The following is an 18,511-nucleotide window of genomic DNA, read 5'->3' as shown; positions in this document are numbered from 1 at the left end:
CAGTCAAATTTCAAAAATGTTGGGATTGTGTGCATATTTTCTCCCTCAACATTATAACAGACAAAAAAAGAAGAAGAAGAAGAAGAAAGAACTACAATAACACCAGCAACAGCAGCATCAACAATAATAACAGAAACAACAATTGCGTCTACTACTACTACTACTACTACTACTACTACAACTTCTGTAAAACATGATTCATTCGCGGCATAAAATTTGCATGCCGCGAAAAAGGCCATCGGCTCCAATTCGCGGCATGCAATTTTTGAAAATTGCCACGAGCATTCAATGCATATAGTGTAGATAAGAATTTTTGCGTGCATTTAAATTTCACGAATCTTTGTGCACGTGAAATTCGTGAAATTAAAATGCACACAAACATTCCTCGTTTTACAGTACTACTACACTGTACAACTACTATTAATACTAGTACGTCGACTACTACTACTACTACTACTACTACTAGTACTACATGTACAAAACTGCTGCTGCTGTTAATACTACTACTGCTACTACTACTACTTCTATTACAACTAGAAATGTTGCTACAGCGACTGGTTATACCCCCGCCAAACAACATTTCATAAGCTTTGGTCAAAACAACATTTCATAAGCTTTGGTCAAAAAACTGAGGAAGTAGTTAAATCCGCAAGATCTTTCCTTGATCTTCTGCCATTAATATGCTGTTACCATGGCAACGTACTTTCGGGTACTGTCGAAAAATGCGTCTTGCACATCTACAACCAAAGGCACACATCTGTACCAAGTTTCATGGAAATTGGGCAAAAACTGAGGAAGTAGTTTGCAACACAAAATTTTCCATCATTTTGGCTCATAATATGTGAGCGTGTTACCATGGCAACATACTTTTTGTAACTGTCAAGAAATGCGTCATGCTGACCTATATCCTAAGACAAACATTCAATATGAATTCCATGAGAATTGGAAGAACACTGATGAAGCAGTTTTGCCATGAAGCATTTTGCCCTATATTTTACCAATAACATGCCGTTACCATGGCAACGCACTTTTTGCCACTGCGGAAATATGTGTCTTGCACATTAACATATTCAGATGAACATCTGTACCTAATTTCATAAAAATTGATCAAAAACTGTGGGAGGAGTTCGCGACGCAAGATTTGTACCCATTTTTGCCCATAATATGCCGTTACCATGGCAACATACTTTTGGGTACTGTCAAAAAATACGTCTTGCACATCTACAACCCAAGGCACACATCTGTGCCAAGTTTTATGGGAATCGGTTGAAAACTGAGGAAGTAGTTCGCGACGCAAGATTTGCAACGGACCGACCGCCCGACCGACCGCCCGACCGCCCGACCGCCCGACCGTCCGCTGATTCCTATATACCCCCTTCAAACTTCGTTTGGCGGGGGTATAATAATGACTACTATTGCTACTACTGCTAGTGTATAACAAAGATGCCTTGTTGCACCTTCTTCTTGTTTGTTTTTTGAGATTATTATACAGTAATATTGCCAAGAAATTCTGCCACTTCAAACCATATATATGTAGCTTGTCTTTTCTCCACGTGGTTCCATTCATAGAACAAGGGGAGCACAGGCCATGGATTATTCAAGGACATGCATTCAAGGGGAATTCCTAGACCTTCTCGGTTTTTCTACTGCTGCAATCTCATACAAGTCAAACATATAAAAGACAGCATTAGTCTTCATCAGGTGATTGACACAAATACATTGCTGGAAGTTTTGATGACGTACAGTTGTATGATCACTATTTAATGAAGACTATGAGAATTAAAAGATTTGATGACTTGTTATACACAGTCATTATCATAGGCAACCTCCATCTACACAAAGACAGTGGCATTGGGGTATAGTGGTCATAGAATGGTTAAATTGTCAAATATGCAATTTGAAAACATTATGGACCTACCTGGCAAGAAGTTTGTGAAGGTCCGGATTCTCTTCTCCGTTGGGGAGCGTCAGCATGGGGTGCTGGGTGAGGGTCGTCTGTACAAACTGGTGCAGCTGAGAGAAGGCTAGGGGCTGTAGGGGTTAAAGAACAATCATCACGATAAGATATATAAAACATAACAGGTATATAGCACATATAGCGTTTCATGTGGGTATTTCTATTAAAAAGTGCATTGATACAGAACTGAAAAGTAGAATTGAAATACAGAATATCATTATAAACATTACAATGGTTACACTGTATATCACCAAAAAAAAGAGATATTTCATTATGATTTATTGAATAACTAAGTTTTGAGATATCAGTCATGGTGCACAACAGACTGAAGAAAGGGGAATTGTATGGCACAAATTAGAACTTTCATGAGTTGTAGAAAGACAAGCCAGGAAGATATTACCACAGGATTTCCCAGCACAGCAGTCTCACCTGTTTGTGTAACTTTGCTGTAATTATTTCACATTAATATGAGACATACATTGCAATCTAATGACACAAACACAGAAGTAGGCAAAAGCGAGTAGGTTTGTTTGTTTGTTTGTTTGTTTGTTTGTTTGTTTGTTTGTATGTATGTATTTCCCCAGGGGTAGCGGCCCTTTCTGTAGCAGCTAAAGACCTTGTTGTTCTGGTCCTTGGCTTATTTAGGAGCAGCTGACCTTTCTTTGGCGAGGGAAAAACCTTTGATCTGGCGAAGCTGACTTACATATAGGGGCAACTAAGATCTATTCAGCAGCACAAAGGACCTTTTATTCAGCGCACTTTTTTGAATTTTTACTTTTCTGATATGGTGCAAGACAACTTTATTCTAGTTCAAAGATTTTTACACGGGGAAAAAGACCCTTCATTAGAGCAAAAAAACCTTGTTGGGACATGCAAAAGATATTATTCTGATTCAAGAGATTATTATAAAGGAACACAGGACTTTATTTTCAGAGGTAAAATACCTTTATTTAGGATAAAAAGACCTTTTGTACTGTGTGAAATAAAAGGTATTCCACTGAAGAGCATTAGATCTTCATTCAGGGGCACACAGCAGGAGACTTTTGTCACAGGGGCGTACAACCATCCTCACATGGCAACTGACCTCTTATTTACATGTACATCTAAGCAGTCTTCCTCAAGAAACCAGTGACCTTTACTCAAGGAATCAGTGCCCTTTATTCAGGGAGGTCACTGACCTTTACACAGGGGGACACTCACCTTTATACCATCCTTCCACATGTGTTTGATGTAGGCGAAAATGACCCGGGGGTCCTTGATGAGCGGGGCCAAGGATTCCAGGGAGGCCTCCTGGAGGGATGGGTCCGCCCCCAGCAGCATCACCAAGGTCTTGTGGGACAGGAGCTGGAGAGGAAGGACAGTGGGAGGGATGGGATGGTGTTACCATTGCGACGGGACGACATTAATGCACTAAAGAATATTTCTCCATCTATTTGTACGTAGTAAGTACAATGTATGTCAATTCTTACGTGTGAAGAAATGTACAATTTGAGTAAATTGTATTATGAGAAAAAAAATTGCCTCAAAATTAAAATTTGTGGCACTTCAATGACATTGTATGACATCATTAAGAGCTAGATCCAAATAATCCATCCCTTGCAGGTAGTGAGATGAAAGCCAAATAAGGAAAGATCCAAAACTGTGTTGCCTTGTAAAACGCTGTGCAGATGTGATGTCCTTGTAACCACAAATTGTTGATTGCAAATTGTTGGTGAAATCCTCACCACAAATCTCATCTTCTAGAATGTTGAGATATTCTCGTCATTATAGATATACACAAAGCTTCACCCTCGGTTTCACAAATTGTTCATAAAATCAATTTCATGACCTATATCATTGTCTCATAAAAATGAAGACTTTGGAATCATATTCCATCACCAGTATGCTTAATCAGCATTGAATTCTTTTAACAGCAAAGGACTCACATCTAGTCAAGCTTAAAATCATTAACAACTACATGACAGATAATGTCATCTGACTGTTGCCACGAAAACAGAGTTTTGACTCACCATCCGCCCGCTCTTCCTGCAGAGACTGGCGTACTTGAGCCACGTGCGGAGGTCTTCTTGAGGCGAGATGACCAGTGACCTGACCTGGATGACCTTCTGCCAGTCCTCCACATTCCTCTGACAACCCTGGGGAGGGAAACAGACAGAAGGACATCAATGACCATCTATCTCTTTCATCTCCAAAAAAAGATCGTAAAGATCATATTGGAATAGAGAGTATGACATGTTAGCACAGCTACATTGTAGTGACATTTAACTTGTATTGGACATTAAATGATTAGTAATTACGAGTATCGAGAATAGAATTTATGTAAACTTTGATTCATGGGCTCCTTCATAGTTTACGCATTATGTACACTTTAAGAAGATATTCATGTATTTGAACATGCTACTGTTAATAGAGGTGTATATTATGATTTGCTGAAATAATCTTCCATGAAGTATAAAAGATGCAACAGGACTATGCATCCATACACTATGGAACAAACTGCACATCATCCCTTGGGTGACAAGACCTTGTATCTCAATCTGCATTTATATATCATAAAACATCCTAACTCAATTTTGAACTTTAAAAATACTGATTGCAGTTTCAAAACAGAACAATTACATGTATCAAGGTACTCCAAACAATGTTTTTACACAATCTGATCTCAATATTGATGTTATTTTGCAAAAATGTTGCAAAACTTTTTAAAAATTTTTGCTCTCCTCCCTCCTCGCCCCCCAATCAAAAAAAAAAAATGTTTAAATAAAAAAAAATAAAATCACAATTTTGAGTCTTGTCACTCCAGGAATGATGAGCTTTCCGCACTGGTCACCATGGTGACACAGCCATGCATCTCATGAATAGATGAGGCTGGTTCCTACCTGCAGCCTGTCCCACCACATCTCCTTGATGATGTCCCTCCTCTCCGGCACCAGCTTGTACTGGATGATCTCCTCCAGCTCGGACAGCATCTGGACAGAGACCATGGCTCCGTAGGCGCGGTCGTAGCTCTCCCCGGCCATGGCCGTCAGCTCCGTGTCCAGGATGTCGCGGGCCTTGTCGATGCACTGTCGACGGACGTCGCAACACACAAAAATAATCGGAGCAGCACAAGTAAAAGTTTGATTTCCATCTGTACTTCAGAGCAATTTGTTTAGAAAAACTGCCACAAACAAGTATATTGAAGTGTTCTTACCCACATGTTCACTGTACTACTGACTGAGTTGGACAAAATTAACCACTACAGATACGGTATGTGTGCATTGCTTCATACCACAACACAGTAGAAGAATTCAATTCAAAACACTGCTCAATTCATTGCTTATTTACGTCGATGTTGGGCAATATGTCAATCAATTACAGTACAAGAAGTTGTCATAATAATAATTCTAAGGGACACTGTTTATAAAGACTGAAAACATGGCAGCATCTAAATCAGGAAAAAAAAAACAATGTTATAATGGATATTGTTAATGGAACTGAAAATGTGATGCAGTTCATACCAGGAATAAAACACCACCAAACAGGAAGATTTTTTTTTTTCACAGAAATAAATCTAAATTGGTGAAATATATTATATATAGAAATACCATATACTTGAAAATAAAAGATAAAGTCAAACATGTAGGGAAAGCTATCATATAAATGGACTACTGTAACACACAACAAGCACAGCCTGAGGAGGGCTGGGGACACAAAACAATGAAAACAAAAGGTGTGGTTTAGAAGTCAAGATAGGAAGCCAAACAGGTACAAGTAAGGAAGGGGGATTAAAGCAAGAGGGTGAACAGACAAAAGGCAAAGGTGGGCCAGTGATGATCCCAAGGATCATAGGGGGTAACCTGTGAAGGATAAAGATGAATAGGGAGGCAACATCAAACAAGATAAGGAACAATACAATTTCAATTCTTTGCCACATTTTTGTAAACCAGGATAAGGGCTGGCTGCTTGTCTCCCCCCCCCCCCCCCCCTTTCATTCATGCTGTTACTATTATCTTGTTTGATGCTGCCTCCCTATTCATCTTTATCCTTCACAGGTTGCTCCCTATGATCCTTGGGATCATCACTGACCTGCCACTGCCTTTTCTCTATTCACCTCCTTGCTTTAATCCCCCTTCCTGTTTGGCTCCCTGCCTTTGACTTCTAACCCACCCCTTTTGTTTTCTTTGTTCTTTGTCCCCAGCCCTCCTCAGACTGTCCTTGTTGTGTGTAGTCCATGTATATGATTGCTTTCCTCACATGTTTGTCATTTTGCCTCTGACAAAAGATTCTGCCAGGATCCAAACCTCAAGCCAATTTTGACTCCATTTTACTCCTTTGGCTTACCACTGTTTACTCCATTGGCTTACCACTATTTGATAAGCACTTTTCAGCAGCTTCTTTTGCTTTAAAAAAAAAAAAAAAAAATCAAAGAAGAAATTTTACATGGATGGTACACATAAGGGCTTTTTACACTTGTGTTTCTTAACCCCGGACTTTCTCTGACCCAGGACTATCGTTAGTCCCGTACCAATTTTTTCAGCTTTTTACACTCGCCAATTAGTCCCGTACTATCTCTTGTCCGGGGCTAAGGAGAAAACTGACCTTTTTACACTCGTCTTTCTTAGCCCCGGACTTTCCAAACCACATGAATATTCATAATTACGCTGTGTACTGTACACGTACACGCACGCACCGGCAGCACTTGATTACCTCGTTTCTGATTGGTCAGTGAGGGTCGCACTTCGTCTCCGTCGCTTAGCCCAGGATTATTTTTTCGTTCTGTTTACACTCACTCGCTTGGCACCGCAATTGCGGTGCTAGCACCGCAATTGCGGTGCTAACCCCTGCTATTTTGCAGGGCCAGATAGTACCGTACTATCGGTGGGGCTAGCCCACTTTGGCAAAAACGAGTGTAAACAGAAAGTGGGCTAAGGATAGTCCCGTACTATCGGTGGGGCTAAGGCCCCCCCTTAGCCCCACCGATAGTCCGGGGCTAAGCAAAAATTTACAAGTGTAAAAAGCCCTATATATCTCAAGCATTCAATCTCAGGTGTCAACACAACACTTATGTACACCGAGAAATTCTACCAATTACTATCTAGGAATCCTTGCAACATAGGAAAACAAAATCCTGATAAGAGCAATATAATACTGTACTATGCAAATCAAAGGGAAGGCTCACCTGTTGAGCCTGGCCAAAGTGGTCCTGGTGAACAGCCAGAACAGCTCGGTAGAAGGCCCCATCGTACGTGTCCCGTGGTATCAGGCAGGTGTATTCCTCCATGCTGTCCCAGTCCCCTAGGCCCCAGGCCGCCGCTGCAGCCATTCTGGCCATGCGCTGGCGCCCTTCGTCCGGCACCAACGGCCAGCGGTCACAGGCGACATTGTGCAACTGGCCCCTATATTGTAAACGTCCACAGGAAATGGCAAGAGTGGTCAAAAACCAGTTTGGGACCAGCTTGTTTTGCTATAACACACATTTCCCACAGACACTTGCCCCGGTACACTCAGGACCAGTTTTCAACGGATTATAGGAACCAGTAATCCTCCCCTTCCCCCACAAAAAAATATGATGATGATAATCATATTATTTTTGTTCAGACAAATAAATGAATAAATGAAAATAAAGATTGAACATACAATCTGTATCATAAAAATATTATAAGAATGTATTTAATCCACAGCTACGGATCATTCCTCTATTAGGAATGAGTATATAAAAGTTACAATAGTAAGCTGGCATTCAGAGTGTCAGAAAACGAGATGATTCTGGCACAGGGGGGATTTGATATGCATGTGGAATGACTACAAATTCCAGTTTTCAAGTAATGCCAACACTCACTCATCAGACTCAAAGAGATACATGTCGGCTGCTTGCGTCTCAAAACGTGCAAACAAGACAGGTCAATGATGCAAGACTGATCTCGACATGAATGCAATATGCACACATACATTTCTCTGTTCATTACTGTACTCCAAGATTGCAAATTTAAACCACTCGCAAAATTGTCGGGAAGTTCTGATTCACCAAAAAAGAGACTCGCTGAATATATGAAGAGTTGTATCGCAAAGCGAGCTAACTCCATTCTTGTGAAGTTAGGATATTTGTGATTAAAGCTGCTGAAAAACAGAGAAAATAATACGAAAATACAGGATATTTGCAAACATAACTTCTAGAATATTCCTTGTTATGTCACATGTGAAGTATTACTGGAAAAAGTTTAATTTTGCTCTATCTGATGATGGACTTACTTTGAATTGTTTAAAAGTGGCACTTAGCTCATTTTGCAATAAAACTCTTCATATGGCATATGTAGTATCTCACCATTCTCCCAGGGCCTCCAGACATCTCATCCGACCCAGGGTCAGGTCAAAGTCATCTGGAGACTGCTCCTGTTTCTTCTCGTAGGCTGTGAGGGCGTTGTCCCAGTCATGGAGCTTCTCATACCATGTCTCTTGGATTTGCTGTTGGCAGCGAAAATAGAAAAAAGAAAAAAAAACCAAAAACAGCTTTAAATACATATATTTGTACATACATAGAGGTCGAGATAAATGCAAGGATTAAAGCCAAATATAGTTCTCAGAAGGGCTCACATTTCCTCTTTCAACATTTGGAATTTGCTTGCAATACATCAGAAGGGTCTACCAAGAAATTAATCTGGCTGATGCAATTCGATAGGATAATAAGGTTGTTATTTTTTTTGCTGGTTTTTTTTAAGAGTATTTTGAGAGCAAAAGTGTAAAGTAATTTCAATCATATGCATATGACTTATTCCTGAAGCACCCTCCCAATTCAGTAGTGGGGAAGGAGAACATTATGTGATGATCAATTGTGCCCTAGCAATCATATTTTCCAACACTGTAGCGCAAAAGATTGCCCCAAATATAATGCGCACATGCCATCTCTTAAAGGAAAATTAGTGAAAGAAATTTTGAAAGGGAGGTTTTGAAACATAGTATTACACAATGTTAATGTCATACATTCTGTCAAGTACTCAATGAAAGATTTGTGAATCTACTGTCAGTGGAAAGAATGCACCATTACATCAATCAGATTTGGTTTTTAGCTTTCAAACATTTGCACATACATGTACAGAAATCTTGCTGCTTCTGCATAGATTCAAAGGGTTCAAATATACTTGTACTCTTCTTCATGGTGAGCAGTGTGAGATGCATGCAATCGTAATGTATTTACTGTGTATCCAAAAATACAAATTTGTACATACTGTCTGGAACGACAGTCACAATCACATCTCAGATTAGTCCATGCATTTTCAACAGCCATATTTGCAAACTAAGCCCTGGTGAGTGTGAATGAGTATCAAATAACAGAAGAAAACAAAGAACTCACCAGTTCTGCTCTGTAATTCTTCATGGCGTACTGTAGAACGCCTGTTGCCGCTTCAGACTGGTGGAGCTTGTTATTGATGCTGTATTGAGATCAAGGAGAGAACAGAAATGATTGGCAAATGCTGTGAAATGATTGCACCCGACACCTCTCTACCTTTTACTGCATGCTGCTCCTATATACTCTTAAAATGTCTATCAAATGTGATATCCGATCACATATCAAACGACAAAGGACACAACAAAACAAACTAAAGAAAGTAGGAGTATCTTTCACTGTGGAGTGTATGCTCCCATGTATATTGTACAGAAAAAAAGCACACACACATTTTGTTCATTCCTCCACTTACCTAACAGCAATATTCTGGTCATAAAACTTAGATTTATAGAAAGACACAACAATGAAAATAATTCATAACCTGTCGGAATAGATATTACATGTTTTATTTTGTGTTTGTTTTTATCTTTCTGATTTGCACACAGATGCAAAATTCATTGAAATACTTTGAGGGATACCTGCAGCTCCACCCATTATTTAAATCCCTTGTGCACTACTCTCACTGAGGGTTGTGTTTGATGGCTTGCCTATCTGCTAGATGGCGCAACAGAGCCCACAGTGCATAATACATTATGCAATCACTGGGATAAAACCAGGGTCCAAGGCAAACATTTACAAAGTGAAGCAATCCCCCCCCCCCCCCAAAAAAAAAGGAAGAAAAAGTGGTATACCTGATGAGGGCCTCCAGAATTTCTGTGTTTGGCCCGCGGTGGAATTCCTCCTCCTTGTAGTGCAGGGCCTTGGCGTAGGCACGACACTTTGATGCCCTCTCTCCCAGCAGGATGGTGTTCAGGGGGAGAGGCCCCTGTCGAGAAATACAACCGATGGGGAGAAGATTTGATTTCCTGCACCACATTGCCATAGCATTGTATACTATATTTAAACCGACCAATCTGAATTTGATAAAGCCATCATCAAACAAAATTGCTGAAAGCAAGAAGAAGTAACTACTGGGTGAAAGAATCCAGAATAACAGACAGGGAAAAAGTTATCCATGGGGTTAGGTACATTCTGTAGAGCAGCTCACCTTGTCGGAGTGTTCCATGAACTCGGCGAGGTTGAGTAGAATCTGGACTATCTCTGGGATATCCTGGGAGGTCAGGGCCTTCTGCAGACTCTGGATCAGGCTGTCCTGGTCCTGCTCAGTCAGTTCTGACCAGCAGGACACAAAGGCTGCATTGAAGAGCTCTCTGCGGAGGTTTGTGTAAAGTAAGAAACGCTACATCTTTCTCTTACGATCTACCACATATAGAGGGATACTACAAAGTGGCAAACATTATCTTTCTACCTGAATACACTTTTTTACAGCATACAACAGCACAGCAAATCACATGCTGGCATTTTCGTAGCACAACAGCAGTTGCATAATGATGTGATATGAAAATTTATAGTGAAGTGAATTATTGTAATGCAGCAGAAATAAACTTTGAAAATGTGCACACTGATTATGGGCTTTCATTTGGAGCTTTATACACTGTACCAACTGATGTTCATCTAAAAGACAAGAAACCATCAAAGGGACTGTACAGTACTGGTTGAGGTGAGGATTCAGGTTTATAACATTTTTGAGTGAGATGAGAAACCCCTTATGAAATATGAAAGAGCATGTAATTTCAAGGATTCAACGTTTATTTGATGAAAATTGGCCTTGAAATGGCTGAGATATCCACACAAAAAAAAGCAATCCTATTAAAATTGACAGGCCACGACTTTTATTAGGATCTCTTTGTTTTTCCTTGTTTTTACATATCTCGGTCATTTCCAAACCGATTTTCATCAAACAAACTTTTGAGTCCCCATAGAATTGTATGCTCTTTAACATTTCACAGAGTGGTTCTAAATATCTCCCAAAGCATTACAAGCTGAATCCTCACGTCAACCAGTAACTGTACAGTCCCTTTAAGATGTCTATAAAATGACGGAAAACCTCTCATCATTTTCTTTCATTTCTTTACACAAACACTGATCAAGTAAGTATACGTATCTGTACTCATGGCTTTATTCTACTTGAACAGCCCAGACACACACCCACACAGTTTAATCAGTCAAATACACAGAGAAAAGATTCAGAACTGAATCAAATGGACAATGTCCATCTGCCATATTGATTCTTTTTTTTTTTTGGGGGGGGGGATTGGGGAGGAGGTTTCCAGACGGCATACCTGGCCAGAGGGTTGTAAGATTGTGCGAGTGCCCAGCAGGACCTCAGGGCATGAGACGGCGATTCCTTGAATCAAATGGACAATGTCCATCTGCCATATTGATTTTTTTTTTTTTTTTTTTGGGGGGGGGGGGGGGGGGGGGGGGAAGGGGAGGAGGTTTCCAGACGGCATACCTGGCCAGAGGGTTGTAAGATTGTGCGAGTGCCCAGCAGGACCTCAGGGCATGAGACGGCGACTCCTTGAGAAGCTCCACACTCAGACGTCGCAGCCACTCCATCCAGTCATCACGGGAGACTCGGCGAGTTACAGCCCATGCCTACATGGTTTATAGACAGTAACAACGATACCACAGAGGAATGAGTGGTCCTTGCTCTTCCATACAGTGATGCATGGTCAATAGACCAGTTCATAATTCCACTTTGCGCATGAGCAGAAAAAGGTCATTTGTACCAACAAGCATTTTGGTTTATTAATTCACTGAGATAAGCATCTGTAATGTGATGATTATTCATGTGATCCTTATCTAAATAGTGCTTGCCAGCACATCCACCTGACAGCAAGCCTGGTATTTGGCAATATCAAAAGAAAAAGGTTGTTATTGCATTCAATACGAAACAATGAATTAGATGCCTGCTAAAGTGTCAACTGACGGACTATTCTGGTCACCTGGTCTAAACACAAGTTCATACTTTGTTTGAACACGAATTCCATAAATTGTTATGTTGGGCAGCTTATGCATTATACTGCTTTGAAAACGGGTGATGTGCCTAACCAACTGAGAAAAAATAAAGGTCATTTGTACCAAGGTGTACGTGAGCTAATTACGAACTGGCTTATACTTTGCACAAAGAAAAAAAAAAAAAAAAATCTAACACTCAAAATCCATCGTGATTAGTGATCACTGATTATGGGGGTCACTACTGAGTAAAATGTGACTCTACTGGTCACTAACATACTGTTTTATCTCCCTGATCTCAAGACATGCACCCAAAATACACGGCTGTCCTCAAGATATAATCCACTGGCATGTGCACTGTAGATACACCACTGCAAAGTTACTGCTCTTTTCAGGAAACATCCATACAAAATTCAAGCAACTTAAGGACTAGTTTGGTTACAAGAATGAGAAGTGATGTTGAAGCCTTGTTCCATTAGTGAACTGTTAACAGATGGATAGTTCGAGTACGAATTTGTACAAATATTTCTTTCTTTCAGAAGATACCACTTGTTCAGACAAAATAATCTGTTAAGAATGCATGACTCACTGATAGTACAGATCTCTTTAATATATAAAGAAAGTAAGATATCACAGACAATCAATTACATATCTTTTTATAGCAAAGACTTTGGAGATTTTTACTTTGCAAATGTGGGGGAAATGACACAAAAAACAATAGAGAACGACAAAAATTTAGAGAGGGAGATTCAACAGGAAAAAGGGGATGGGGAGGGGGAAAGGGGCTTACCCGCTGGAGGTTGCTGGTGCTAACGGGGAGTTTCTTGATGGTGACAGATTCCATGGCGGAGCTGTCCTCCTTAGAGCTCCCGCTGCGCTTACTTCTCGCTCTCATCAGCAGGAGTTCATCCTCAGCAATGGTGGTTCCCTGTGGAGGAGGGGTAGGAGGGGAGAGGAGGGGAGGTGTGGTGAGGAAATGGAACAAACCATCCTGCTATTTTCTGTATAACATAGCACAACAGACAACAGGAGAATCCCTCAAGACAGCTAACAATACTTTCCAGATGTGTAAACCATAGAAAACAGATGGAATTAATCTGAAGCACAATATCTCATGTAGATTCACTTCACTACCATGTTTATTGAAGAATTTCACAACGAACCTCTGATATGTGTTCAAAATACGAAATAACTTTGAATCTTGTGGTCCTTGGCTTCCATGTCTGCATTTTGTCAGAATATCAGTTTGCTGGATAACGTAAATTTAAATTGCTGTGGAAGCCTGACATGACTCATGACTTTGCATTTTTGCTCAAAAAATTGTGCCCACTGTGCCCATTATTAAAATGATCATTTTCATTTCAGTTTAAAAGTTCTCTGCTCTTTTAATCAACTCACAATTTCATGATGAAATGCCCTCAACATCACCAGAAAGACAAAATGAATACTATGACACTATTTTATATACACTATTTTGAAGATGCTTTGAATTCTTCACAAGTTATTCTACCTTGTCTGGAGCATTACACAACAAGTATCTATTCAGTCACTTATCAATTTGCTGTAACCACAATCAAATAAACATTACACAAATTTGTATCAAATCAAACAAGAAAGCAAAAAATAGCTATTCAAGAAACTGTTAAGCAACAACATTCAGTAGAAGAAAGAGACTTTCACTCTAGCATTTTTGCACCCACCATTTCCTTTTCACCTTCTACCCCAATTAAATTCAAATGAAATCAAAATCAATCAAAAGAACTTTACAAAGTTCACCTCTCATCAAATATCTAAGCAGAAGAACACTTCAAGAAACAGTCGAGCAACAGTTTCTTTGGATTCTGGCACTTTTCCAGCTGCTGTTTCCCCTCTCACCTTGAGAATCTTCAGAATCAGCGTCTCATACTTTTGGTGGTTGATGCGGTGCTTCACCAGGACCTTGTTCACCATGGCGATGAAGATCTGGAACTTCTTACCCAGCTGGAGGACGATGGACGACAGCATGTCCATGGCGACGGGCCGCAGCTCGGGCGTGGTGTCCAGCGTGCGGACCAAGGGGTGGACGATGCGGGAGGCAAACTCCATGAAGTCCAGTGTGTCACTCAGGTGGTCAATGGTCTCTAGAGCAGTCCTAGTAAAATCAAAAAAAAAAGTTGAAGGCATGAGGAAAGACAATTTGATGTGATCAAATGTAATTGTGGTCTAAATTTGCATTTGTCCACACAAGAAAATTTGCTTGTCATATCTTTTTCAAAAGGGTTACATCCATACATTGCTTATATTAGCATCATAGAGAGAGCCTGCAGTCTTGTGGTACTGCTCAGTCACAATGTTGCAGCTTATCCAAATGCTATATTATTAGTTTTTACAGCAAGGACCAACAGTTACTTTTGTCATTGTTGTTGCTACGCACATAGAAAAAAGATTTACAGTGACTTTCATACCTTTCTTGTATAAAATAAAAGGAAACATTAAATCAAGGCAGACAATCACTTTCTAATGTTGGTCAACACTGATGAAATATACATCAGGATCAAATCGCATTGTTCCAGGCTCTGGTATGAGACTCTGTGTGATGATGAGCAAGGCAAACTCTCTCAGCTGATCACTTAGTACTGTCATCAAATACTCCCATTCCGTTCACCCTCCAACCCCCCCCCCCCCAAAAAAAAAAAAAAAAAAAAAAAAACAAGAAATAGTTATACAAGTCTGTGTATTAATAACACAAAATGATAATGATAATAAAACAGACAAAAAAAAAAATCTGGCAAAGGTATGTCTGTTGGTTAAACCACAATCAATAATCTTGGGAAGTGGGAGGGGCCACTACTCACCTGCGTACTGGGATGGGAACATCGTGGGAGTCAAAAAGTTTGACAACAGGGGGTAGGAGGAGGTGGAGGTAGTCATCCAGATTGGCACCAAACTTCTGCATGGCGTTCAGGAGCTAATGGGGAGAGGACGAAACACAAGGGGAAAAAATGAGATACTCACACGTGAAATTTCTGGAAACCTTTCACATTGTAAAAGATATGTTAGAATCCGTTCAACAACTTCTAGTTTGGCAGCGGCAGATGATCATGACTGCTTTTAGTTGAATTTGCCAAAGATTACCCTCACTAGACTCCCCAACAGTGAAAGTGGGCCAACAAGATACGCCCCTGACTGTTGTCATTCATGAAGACCTTGAGCATCTGGGGGACTCTGGATTGCTCTGGATTACCCTAACCACACTCCCCATCGGTAAAGATGGGACTATGGACCGCCACCCCCCACCATAAAATTCAACCCGTACCTGGGTGGTAATAAACTATTGAATCGAATTGAATTGACTGTAAATGATTTCGTTTCGTTTCGTTTCGTTTCGTTTCGTTTCGTTTCGTTTCGTTTCGTTTCGTTTCGTTTCGTTTCATTTCATTTCATTGAATTTCATTGAATTGAATTGAATTGAATTGTAATGACAGACCCCTGAATATTGCCCTGCATAAAGACCTTGAGCACCTGTGGGTCTCTGAATTGCTCTGGATTACTCTAATCAGATTAACCAGTAGTAAGCTGGTACAAAGAGCCCCCACCCCCCCCCCCAAAAAAAAAAAAAACCTTCACCCTTTACTTTGATGGTAACGACATACATGTACCCCTAACAGTTATGATGTATGAAGACCTTGGGCTCTGGGCGTCTCTGGATTGCACTGGATTGCACTGGATTGCACTGGATTGCTCTGGATTAACCTAATCAAACTCCCCATTGGAAAAGCTGGGACTAAGGACCAATTCTGCCCCATCCCCCCCCCATCCTCCGAAAAAAAAGAAAATCCACCCCTTACCTTGGTGGTTACGACACGCCCCTGGCTGTTGTCGTGCATGAAGACCTTGAGCATCTGTGGGACAATGCAGGGGAGGTAGAGCTTGAACTCGCCCCCAAGGGCTACCACTGTCTGCTCCACCAGGAGGATTATGGTGTTCTGAAGTGAGCTGTTCACTGTCCAGAACTCCTGTAAGGACCAATGATAATAACAATTATTAAATCCAGGGGAATTTCATCAACATTATAACTAATCTTTTCTTAAAAAGCCCATTCTGTATCTACTGAAATTACGATTGAAAAATTGCCAAACATAGCGAAGATGAAAAAAGAAAGAATCAAATGCTTGTCATTTGCACAATAGAAGTTCATTTCTTCTATACTGCCGACTGTATCTTCCCTTTTCTATCAAATGAAAGCAGGAAACACCTACACCATAACACTCCTAAGACATGTAAACTCACACCATACATCAAGGCACTTTAACATGTAGAAGGCATCAATGCTTCATACCCACATAGTGGCACACACGCATACAATATCTGCAAGAATATCTAGGATGGATGCAGGCATGAGACCAAAGAAGGGGAAAAAAGACAGAGAAAAAAGATAAGTAGAAGGAGAGAAAGGATAAGAAGAAGGGGTAGTAAGAGGAGGAGGAGGAGAAGACGAGACCATCATACTGATTTGATTGGACTCACCCTGATCAGGTCAAAGATATCATCCAGGAAGTTCCTGATGTGTTGCTTCACGATGGAGATCATAAATCCAAGCTGCTGGAACAAGAACTGTGAGAAGGAGAGAGAGAAAAAAATCAGAACCCCCAAAAATAATTGCTTGCAAAACAGTAAGACATTACTGATACTATTCCTAACATTTTCATGGACATGAAAATGAATACATTTCTCAACCAAAGGACATTTCTGCAAGTCTGTGTTTACAAAATTTTTTATGATAAAAATGTCAATAACTTTGAAACACATTACCACAGTGTGGTAACTTCTGTTACAGAGGACACTCACCTCTCTTGTGCCATTATCGCAGGTGCGAATCACGTTGATATAAGTGGGCATGATCTGAGGAAGGAACTGCACACACTTCACTCCCAAGCTCTTGAAGATGAAAGTGATGGCCTGCACGACGCCGGTGTGGTGGTTTGCCAGCGAGCCATCTCGCATGATGCGCATCAGAGTTGCTATGGCAACGGCCGGGTAGAACTCCTCCAGGGATGCACTCCCCATGTTGACGAGCATCTCACTAGCGGTAGATTCCCCTAATTACCATGACAATGGAAGAAAACAAAAAGATAACATTCCATAATAAAAGCATTGAGAAAAGGATTACAGAAAAGTTACACAAGATATTGACAGAAAGGAATGGGTAAAAACATGACACAAGCATTCTGCTTAGTAGAATATGGTGTGGTATTGTCAAAGGAACCAGTCCCTAGCCCACTTGGCTGGGTGAGAGTGGACACAACCATAGCCTCACATCTAATAACTCTGGGCTTTTGCTTTCTGTTCTACCTTGCATAATCTTTTAGCCCCATCTACGATGGCAAAGCACCATGACTGCAATGCTAAACCAACCAGCTTATGCAGACTTCTGTAATACATAGTCATGGACAATTAGTAGTGTTCACCCCCTTTCCTGAACCAGTGGAGGACAGAAAGAGGGCATAACTCAACCGATGGGAAGTTGCAGGACATGGGGGGAGGGGGGGGATTACACCCTAACAATTTTCGGTATTGCCAATACCTTAGGTGTTGTGAACAGAGCAGCATTATAGATGCATTATGGAATAGCCAAGGAGACAAAATTGCCCGGTTTTCGCTGCACATGCACTCAGGTCATGTTCCGTCTTTACCAAGGGGAACTCGTGTTTTTTTTGAAGATTTCTTCGCTTTACATCATGAGACCAGCACATTAAAACCTTGTAGTAGTGAACCGTGACTCTAGTGACTGCAAATCAGTAAAATCTAGAAAATTTTAAAGCTAAAATTGAGCCAAGAAAAAAGGAGTAACCAAAGAAAAGCAGACAAATAACTCCATTGAATTGTACAGGATTTGCAATGTGTGCGAGACAACCGGAAGCGACAATTTCTTCGCTTTACATCATGAGACCAGCACATTAAAACCTTGTAGTAGTGAACCGTGACTCTAGTGACTGCAAATCAGTAAAATCTAGAAAATTTTAAAGCTAAAATTGAGCCAAGAAAAAAGGAGTAACCAAAGAAAAGCAGACAAATAACTCCATTGAATTGTACAGGATTTGCGATGTGTGCGAGACAACCGGAAGCGACAATGGCATTGAGGAATCCGACAGTGCATCTGTGACAGGGCTTTTTAGCGTGAGCAGAAGTTTTCTGCGCATTGGCGATACCGAGAATTAGTGGACCAAGGGCCAAAGATTTGGTAGTAAGAAAAGGCCTCATCCACACGTCCATTCTGGGACTAGGCATTAGGGAGGGGAAGGGGAGGGGTGTGCTAAGCACCAAGTCCTGGGCCTAGACCAAAGTTTGATCAT

General features: G+C 40.7%; 1 protein-coding gene across 1 annotated transcript in view; it reads right to left on the bottom strand.

Annotated features, from left to right (window-relative positions):
- The window catches only part of LOC140239051 (serine/threonine-protein kinase mTOR-like), a 243,344-nt gene that overhangs the window by 201,179 nt on the left and 23,654 nt on the right, over positions 1-18,511 (bottom strand). The window contains exons 21-36 of the mRNA XM_072318948.1: positions 17,007-17,257; positions 16,686-16,772; positions 16,007-16,174; positions 15,014-15,126; positions 14,055-14,310; positions 12,970-13,107; positions 11,677-11,819; positions 10,369-10,531; positions 10,013-10,146; positions 9,288-9,366; positions 8,262-8,401; positions 7,119-7,335; positions 4,837-5,022; positions 3,967-4,092; positions 3,158-3,301; positions 1,919-2,031 (exon numbers count right to left, since the gene is read on the bottom strand). Coding sequence (XP_072175049.1) covers positions 1,919-2,031; positions 3,158-3,301; positions 3,967-4,092; positions 4,837-5,022; positions 7,119-7,335; positions 8,262-8,401; positions 9,288-9,366; positions 10,013-10,146; positions 10,369-10,531; positions 11,677-11,819; positions 12,970-13,107; positions 14,055-14,310; positions 15,014-15,126; positions 16,007-16,174; positions 16,686-16,772; positions 17,007-17,257 — 2,458 coding nt within the window. The remainder of the gene's footprint in view (positions 1-1,918; positions 2,032-3,157; positions 3,302-3,966; positions 4,093-4,836; positions 5,023-7,118; positions 7,336-8,261; positions 8,402-9,287; positions 9,367-10,012; positions 10,147-10,368; positions 10,532-11,676; positions 11,820-12,969; positions 13,108-14,054; positions 14,311-15,013; positions 15,127-16,006; positions 16,175-16,685; positions 16,773-17,006; positions 17,258-18,511) is intronic.

Source organism: Diadema setosum, chromosome 15, assembly GCF_964275005.1.
Source record: "Diadema setosum chromosome 15, eeDiaSeto1, whole genome shotgun sequence".
Classification (NCBI taxonomy): domain Eukaryota; kingdom Metazoa; phylum Echinodermata; class Echinoidea; order Diadematoida; family Diadematidae; genus Diadema; species Diadema setosum.
The sequence above is the reverse complement of the archived record's forward strand: the minus strand, read 5'-3'. Positions and strand labels throughout refer to the sequence as shown.